The sequence below is a fragment of the Ictalurus furcatus genome, chromosome 4 (assembly GCF_023375685.1).
Source record: "Ictalurus furcatus strain D&B chromosome 4, Billie_1.0, whole genome shotgun sequence".
NCBI lineage: Eukaryota > Metazoa > Chordata > Actinopteri > Siluriformes > Ictaluridae > Ictalurus > Ictalurus furcatus.
In genome coordinates, this window is record NC_071258.1 from 23,406,796 (window position 1) to 23,416,202 (window position 9,407).

Below are 9,407 nucleotides of genomic sequence, written 5' to 3' on the forward strand. Positions count from 1 at the left end.
CAACACCTTGAACTCTTTGCCCTGTTTCTCAAACCATTCCTGAACAGGTTTTGCAGTGTTGCAGGGCACACTATCCTGCTGAAAGAGGCCACTGCCATTGGGGAATAAAAAGAGGTTTACTCAGTCTGCAATAATGTTTAGGTAGGTGGTACGTGTCAAAGTAACATCCACACAGAAGTCTGAACCCAAGGTTTCAAAGCAGAGCATTTGCCAGAGCATCACACTTACTCTGCCAGCTTGCCTTCTTCCCATAGGGCATCCTGGTGCCATCTCTTCATCAGGTAAGCAACTCACACACACCTGGCTGTCCACATGATGAAAAAAAAAACACGAGTCTTCAGACCAGGCCACCTTATTCCATTACTCCATGGTCCAATTCTGAAGCTCACATGCCCATTGCAGGTGCTTTTGGAGGTGGACAGGGATCAGCATAGTCACTCTGACCGGTATGCGGTCACACAGCCGCATATGCAGCAAGCTGCAATGCACTGTGTGTTCTGACACAATTCTATCATGGTTGAAGACAGAAAGATCGTGTGATTATTCTGTCTTTAACCATGTCATGGTTGTAGGTACCAGATGGGCTGGTTTTAGTTTTTAAGAAACTGCTGATCTTCTGGGATGTTCACACACAACAGTATCTACAGTATACAAAGAATGGCGCAAAAAAACAAACAAAAAAACATCCTGTGAGCACAGGGTCTGCAGGCTGAAACACCTTCTAGATGAGAGAGATCAGAGGAGAATGACCAGACTGGTCTGAGCCGACAAGAAGACTATAATAGCTTAAATAAGCACTCTGGTGCACAGTTGTGGTGAGCAGTAAAGCATGACAGGTTCCACTCCTGTAAACCAAGAACAAGAATCGGAAGCTATCATGGGCAGAGACTCACTGAAACAGGACAGTTGAAGACTGGAAAAAGACAACATGATTTTTTTTTAAAAGAAATCCTCAACTGTCCAGTTTGGGTGAGACTGTGCCCGTCATAGCCTCAGACTCCTGTTCTTGGCTGAACCCAAGTGGAACCCAATGTGGTCTTCTGCATTTGTAGCCCATCCACCTCAAGGTTCTATGTTTTGTACATGCAGAAAGATGCTTTTCTGCTCACCAGGGTTGTAAAGAGTGATTATACACTATGAGTTACTATATCCTTCCTGGCAGCTCAAACCAATCTGGCCATTTTCCTCTGACCTCTCTTATCCACAAGGCATTTCCATCCACAGAACTGCTGCTCACTCAATGTTTTTTCCCCACACCTTTCTGTGTGGGGAAATTCCCAGGAAATCAGCAGTTTATGAAATACTCAAACCAGCCCTTCTGGTACCAACATTCATGCCATAGTTAAAGTCACAGAGATCACACTTTTTCCTCAATCTGATGTTTGATGTGAACATTAGCTGAAGCTCTTGACCTGTATCTGTATAATTTTATGCATTGTGCTGCTGCCACATGATTGGTTAATAAGCTAACTGCATGTGAAGTTAGTGAAATGTGAAGGTGAGTGTACATACAGTGTATATATATATATATATATATATATATATATATATATATATATGTGTGTGTGTGTGTGTGTGTGTGTGTGTGTATATATATATATATATATATATATATATATATATATATATATATATATATATATATATACCCACACACACACACACACACACACACACACATATCAGGATGTTAAATACGTGAGAGGTATTTTTTGTATTTTTTTTTTTTTAAAAACCTGAAACTAGGCTACTGACCATCATGTCGGCGATTAAGATCGGTGCATATTATTGGTTCCTATATAATCACATAGGGTTTATATAATACGGATTCACCACCAGTGGGCCCTCACATGGTGGATATTTGAATATACTCTGTGTGTGCGCGTGCGTGCTTGCGTGTGCGTGCGTGCGTGTGCGTGCGTGCGTGTGTGTGTGTGTGCGTGTGTGTGTGTGTGTGTGTGTGTGTGTGTGCGTGTTGCAGTAGGCTAGCTTTGTGTCTCCTTGTCAGAGAGGGGGCGATACTGCGCTATAGACAGCCGCTATAGAGACTCGAGGGCTCTTACTACTGAGACCTGATGGTGGTGTGACAGTGTCGCTTGATCAAGACGTGATTATACACGATTATGCTTTTGGATATGTGCCTTTTAATATGTCATCGTTTAAATACTAGGACGTGTCGAATAATAAGATGTAGATCAGACAGAGTAGACGTCCGTCCATCGCGCCCGGCAATCTGAATCATCACATTGATTCGTGACACGGATTCTGCTGGAGGAAAAAAATATATAACTATAAATATATATTATATATGGCCACGGCATCGAGGTAAGACATCGAAATCCGTAAATAAATCGATTATTTGTGTTGATTTTCATATTGAGCTCAGGGTGCCTAGGTTTTATTTATGCTGATGCGCATATCTGGGAAATCTTTCATCACCTATTGTATCCTGATGCAGCATCCTCTCTCATCATGTGGCATCGTGTGTGTGAGACACGGAATAGTAATCCATTGTCTGAATTGCACACTGAAGCCAGTTTCATTTCTATTATTATTTACAACGTTATTTATAGGAGTTTCCATGTCAAAACCCCAAAAGCAAAAACTATGTCGCATAATAGGCGTTATCCTATTATTATTTCTGTGTATGGGAGGAAAATTAGGTCTAGGTTAAACAGCAAAATACCCAGTGAATTAACGGTTACAGTTTCATTTAACTAATTTCGAAAGCTGTTTCAATGGATGAATGAGAATGCAACATATTCATGTTCAATATATCTTTAAATGAACTGTTATGATGCTGAGTTAACACACCTGCCATTTTAATGAACTTGAGATAAAATACACAGTGTTGAATTAATACTTATTAGCCTATATTAAATAAAGTAATATGCTATTAAATAAAATCTTACCGTGTTGGATTCCATTAACCTAAATTGAATTAAATCCTTCAGTGTTTAAAAGTTTGGGGATTCAAAGTCTGGAAATCTTTTGAATTAACATCTGTAGTGTTGAATTAACCAGGGCACTATTTTCATGCCAAGCTTAATTTGGTGGTCAAGTTCAGTGTTACCTGTCCCTTTACATGAAGTTGTGGGTTGTATGGGCAAGGGTTAACCCATGCAAGTCCCCAAATGGTCCAACTTGGGTTTTCTGTGGACATCCCACACTTTGGCATGCCCACATGAATCCCATGTAGGACCACTGTAGGTTGCCCATATCTGGCTATTGTTGTGGAGCCAATGTCGTGCCGATAGGCAAATCCTCCATGGGGGTTTTCCCCGATGTGGGCTGCCCAAGATGGGCTAATGTGAGTGCCTATATTCTGACCTCACTGGCCTTATATATGTCGGCATGTTTATTGGATACTATTTTGGTTTGGTGCACATATTTTAGTTATTTATTTTTGCTTTTTATGCTATTTCTATTTTGTCCTGTGCTGTTGTGGGTGGAGTGACGCAAAAACTGACATGGCATTCTAAAATCAGTGGATCTAATGCGATTTACAAACTTATTTTCATCCTAAAATGTTCGTGTTCTCACCTGTTAAAGGCACCCTTTAACCACAAATGCAGACATAAGACTTCCATCCATCCATCCATCTTCTATACCGCTTATCCTTCTTCAGGGTCACGGGGAACCTGGAGCCTATCCCAGGGAGCATCGGGCACAAGGCGGGGTACACCCTGGACAGGGTGCCACTCCATCGCAGGGCACAATCATATACACATTCACACACTACGAACACGCCAATCAACCTACCATGCACGTCTTTGGACTGGGGGAGGAAACCCCTGCAGCACGGGGAGAACATGCAAAATCCACACACACAGGGCCACGGTGGGAATCAAACCCTCAGGTGTTTCACCTCACACCCTGGAGGTGTGAGGCAAACGTGCTAACCACTAAGCCATATTGCACCCTGACATAAGACGTTATTTTCCTAATTTCAAGCACATTTCACAACAACGCAGTCTTGTAGATGTTCACTATTTATATTACTTTGTTTTAACATAAATAGGCTACTTTACACAAATACTAACTAGAACAAACAGCCGTCACTGCTAAAGACCAGTTCACACCTGAAGCTTTTATGATGTATCTTTTAGTGATGCACAAGCTTTTGTTTTAACCAGTCTTTAAATCCAGCTGTGAAACACACCATCAAAGCATGCACACGTAAAAAATAACCAGTTTATTTACATAATATTCAGATCAAATTTATACAGTGTACATTTACATATATAAACCTGTAAAAGTATGAAATTCTTCCCAGATATTTAACTTTTTTTTAAATCTTTCACAAAACATTTTTTTTGTCAATTGAACATGTTTGCTTGTATTGAGATCACATATAATTAGTATGCAGACACCCATGAGCTTTAAATGCCATTGATAAAAACATAAATGTAGAATTTACCATTTCCATATTTTGCAAACAATTCCTTACATATAATTCATATTTATTTAATTGCAAGCCTAGACTACAGAGTATAACATGAATATTGTATAGGGTTTGTTAAAACTGTTTTGAACTCTGGACATTTAGATTAAAACCTCCTGTGTTTACTACACCAATTAAATATCTACATAAAATCTAGTGACAGAGACAGACTCAGAGACAAGTCATTTCAATTACTCGACATACAGTGCATCCGGAAAGTATTCACAGTGCTTCACTTTTTCCACATTTTGTTATGTTACAGCGTTATTCCAAAATGGATTAAATTCATTATTTTCCTCAAAATTCTACAAACAATACCCCATAATGACAATGTGAAAGACGTTTGTTTGAAATATTTGCAAATTTATTAAAAATAAAAAACAAAAAAAGCAGATAAGTAATAAGTATTCACAGCCTTTGCTCAATACTTTGTTGAAGCACCTTTGGCACCAATTACAGCCTCAAGTCTTTTTGAGTATGATGCTACAAGCTTGGCACACCTATTTTTGGGCAGTTTCTCCCATTCTTCTTTGCAGGACCTCTCAAGCTCCATCAGGTTGGATGGGGAGCGTCGGTGCACAGCCATTTTCAGATCACTCCAGAAATGTTAAATAGGGTTCAAGTCTGGGCTCTGGCTGGGCCACTCAAGGACATTCACAGAGTTGTCCTGTAGCCACTCCTTTGTTATCTTGGCTGTGTGCTTAGGGTCGTTGTCCTGTTGGAAGATGAATCTTCGTCCCAGTCTGAGGTCCAGAGCGCTCTGGAGCAGGTTTTCATCAAGGATGTCTCTGTACATTGCTGCATTCATCTTTCCCTCAATCCTGACTAGTCTCCCAGTTCCTGCCGCTGAAAAACATCCCCACACCACCATGATTCACTGTAGGGGTTGTATTGGCCAGGTGATGAGTGGTGCCTGGTTTCCTCCAGACATGACACTTGCCATTCAGGCCAAAGAGTTCAATCTTTGTCTCGGTCTTGATGTGAGAGTCAGCACCTTCAGGTGCCTTTTGGCAAACTCCAGGCAGGCTGTCATGTGCCTTTTACTGAGGAGTGGCTTCCTACCATACAGGCCTGATTGGTGGAATGCTGCAGAGATGGTTGTTCTTCTGGAAGGTTTTCCTCTCACCACAGAGACACGCTGGAGCTCTGTCAGAGTGACCATCGGGTTTTTGGTCACCTCCCTGACTAAGGCCCTTCTCCCCCGATCGCTCAGTTTGGCCAGCGGCCAGCTCTAGGAAGAGTCCTGGTGGTTCCAAACTTCGTCCATTTACGGATGATGGAGGCCACTGTGCTCATTGGGACCGTCAATGCTGCAAAAATGTTTCTGTAATCTTCCCCAGATCTGTGCCTCGATACAATCCTGTCTCGGAGGTCTACAGACAATTCCTTGGACTTCATGGCTTGGTTTGGTTTGTGCTCCGACATGCATTGTTAACTGTGGGACCTTATATAGACAAGTGTGTGCCTTTCGAAATCATGCCCTATCAACTGAATTTACCACAGGTGGACTCCAATCAAGTTGTAGAAACATCGCAAGGATGATCAGTGGAAACAGGATGCACCTGAGCTCAATTTTGAGTGTCACGGCAAAGGCTGTGAATACTTATGTACGTGTGCTTTTTTTGTTTTTTATTTTTAATAAATTTGCAAAGATTTCAAACAAACTTCTTTCACGTTGTCATTATGGGGTATTGTTTGTAGAATTTTGAGGAAAATAATTAATTTAATCCATTTTGGAATAAGGCTGTAACATGAAAAATGTGGAAAGCGAAGCGCTGTGAATACTTTCCGGATGCACGGTAGATATAAAAATCTCTATGCTAAGTGAAATATAATTGTATCTTATTACAGAAATGCCAGTTTGCTGCAATGAATGCTCATTACAGGACCTGATTTGATTGGATACCTTACCACACCTCTTAATAATATATTCATTAAAAAGCCTAAATTTATTTGCACCACTCTGTGCCATGTTACCACTTGCACTTATGGTCAGAAAGATTCCAAAAATATACAATTATATGCCATATTTTTGTGTGCGCCACATTACAAAAAACCCTTAGTGCCCATCTGCACTTATATAAACATTGTAGGTAGTCTAAGTGCATGTTGCACTTTACACATTGCAAGTGCAATGCTGTATGTGTAAATTCTTGCTTTCTAAACCTGGATCTTTGGATTTTTGCTTTTTACATTTTTTTTTGTTTCATCCAATTGGTTTTATTAAAATTTCAGACCAAAATATTTTTCAGGAGGGTCTTAATGAATATAAACATCTCAAACACTCAGTTCATTATTCATTTTGATTTTGATTTTACAATACATGTAATTTTGTATTAATAATCTTTAATAATAATTTAATAATTCAACAATATAAAAATCAATTTAACACAGTAAGAGATCATTTAACAGTGTGTGTGTGTGTGTGTGTGTGTGTGTGTGTGTGTGTGTGTGTTTTAAACACTTTTTTTAAATTAAACAATTTAATGAAAAACTAGGTGTTAATTCAACACTGCAGAAAAAAAGCTGAGGAATTTGTCAGGCATTTAAGATATACATGTTTGTAGTGCTAAATAAACGCAAAACTGGATAGACAGTAAAACTGCAAATACTGACAATAAATTATTATAAGTATGAATGAACATTTGATTGGGCATGTCAGAAGTTTTCCTTTTTTTCTTCCACAGCATTTAACCGACCCCTCAGAACAATAACAACCAGAATGCTACAGCACAACAACAACAATAACTACCCTTGCCTGGACGTGGCTCATAGAGAGCTGCTCCATGGTTGCAGGCGAAATGGTACTACGTTCAGCAGTGCCCTTGGATTTGGTGCAATCCCACTAATTAAAGGTCTTAGGGCTTGGGCAGTAAGTGGAGGATATTCAAGAAGTAAGAGAAAAGCTGCAGCTGCTTCTCAAGCATCTCACACAGCTCATGAGAGCAGAATTGGGACCAGCCATAGGAAGACACATTCATTTCATACACCTGGGGTCAGGCAAGGAGGACTTGGTGCCCTAGTGACTGTGGCCACATTGAAGGACTCAGATGGAGGCAGACAAACCCAGACTCGATGCCTCTTTCTCAAAGCCGAAGGATGTAATTACCTCTGTGCTATGGGGACCAGAGTGGATGGAAGAAAATCTGGAAAAGGGAGTCAGGGTGTGGGAATTTGTGATGGCAAACCTGTCAGAAAGTGGAGAAAGTCTAGCAAGAGACCTAAATCCATGGAGAACATCTCAGTAGTTGAGAATAAAGAGCGGGAGGCCTCTACAAAACTGGAGCTTTTGGACAAATGTTCTATAACACAGTGCCTACAGGCAAAAAGTGCCCTGACAGCGATTAACAATGATGAAGATCATCTAAGATTCATAAGGTCAGAGTTTTCTACTCTGCATGAGATGTGTGAACCAGCCATGTGCAGCCTCTCTACCAAATATGATTCTAGTACAGAAGTGAAGGAAGACACAACACTAACCTCTTGCCCTAAACTCAGTGGTTGTGAGATTTTTGTGGGACAAGAGACACCCATTTCTACCAGTGACTGTACCGATAAGACCACAGAAATCAGTGAACATGAAAGTGATCTTACAGCTGATGTGAATCTGAATTATGTTGTAAAATCCAAGGAAATTGCTATGCCAAACTCTGAAGAGCATTGTCCAGGATCTAGAGTAGTTATGCATAACAAAAATGGAATCTCATCCACCATTAGCCATAGCCACTGCAACACCACAGACACCATTAAATATGACATTGAAATTTTAGCAGAGAGAAATCTGAATAAATCCAATGAATTTGCTTTGGTGAAATTTAAACAGCATGGTCTACAGTCTGAAGTACTTTCAGAGGACACCAATAAGACAAATGGAACTTCGTTAACCATTAGTCACAGCCACTTTGAGGAGACTATCATAACCCCTGCATCCAGCATCCATTCAGATGATACTTTATTAACGATTATGCAAGTTGAACAGGAGATGAAGAGAACAGACGACAGTTCCTTTAACCATGATATGGAGAAGACTGTCCATGAAATGAAGAAAGACATGGATAGTGCCTCTAATCAGTATGTGGGTCACTTAAGTGAACAAGCAGAGGAGCACTGGAGGTCACCTGCGTGTGCTTCTCATCATAAGGAGGAAACAATCATGGAAGAAAATATTACATTTGAGGATGGAAAAAAATTAAACTCCACAAATGAGACTTTTGAAGAGCTTGCTAATTCTTTATCACAAGGTTCGGGCTCTTTCAATGTTGCTAATGCTATTACATCCCTGCCTAATCCGGCCCCCACCACAAACACAGCTGCCCTCAGATCCATAAGTAGGCATCAACAGGAGGGGACCAAGGGTAGGAGATTAGCACTAAAACCAGTATTGGAGCTGTTAGAAAAGCAGGAGAGAGACCAGGAAGTGGACAAAGTGGCTGACGATGGGCCTGATGTGGTGGATGAGGAAGATGGGGATGAGTTTGGAGTCTTTATGAAGGCAGGAGATGAGCAGGTCTGGAATGAAGGATTCAACAAGCTCAAAAAAGTGCCTTGTGAGAAGCATGCTGGCATTGGTGAGTGAGTATAACAAATTTATTGTAGGCTAGCTCCTGTAGTGTTCATTACTTGATCTGTCTGATACAATTGTTCTGTCCCACTGCTTCAGGTTGTCTTTAATATTTTATAGCAATGCATTTGTAAGCTGTCCATACCAGTGATAATCAGTATAAACAACAGTGACCTTAAATAAGCCTGTATGCTAATAATTTGTGGTTAGCATAATTATTTAATACATTTAGTGGGAAATAGTAAAATAGTTTAATAACATTTTAAATCTTCTTATCCTGAACTGACAAAGCTTTGAGCCACAATAAGACTAAATACTCCAAATGCTAAATGTAAATCAGTGAGAGAGGTTAAGACATGAATCTGGACTGCCCTTGATGCCTACAGGCTCCCTCACTTCTCA

The 9,407-nt window shown here is 40.3% G+C and overlaps 1 protein-coding gene across 1 annotated transcript in view; it reads left to right on the forward strand.

Moving 5' to 3' along the window:
* The first annotated feature begins 1,771 nt into the window (after positions 1 to 1,771).
* si:ch211-14c7.2 (uncharacterized) overlaps positions 1,772 to 9,407 on the forward strand; it is a 15,660-nt gene continuing 8,024 nt past the window's right edge. The window contains exons 1-2 of the mRNA XM_053623380.1: positions 1,772 to 2,325; positions 7,132 to 9,012. Of these exons, the coding sequence (XP_053479355.1) occupies positions 7,167 to 9,012 (1,846 nt within the window). The 5' untranslated portion in view covers positions 1,772 to 2,325; positions 7,132 to 7,166. The remainder of the gene's footprint in view (positions 2,326 to 7,131; positions 9,013 to 9,407) is intronic.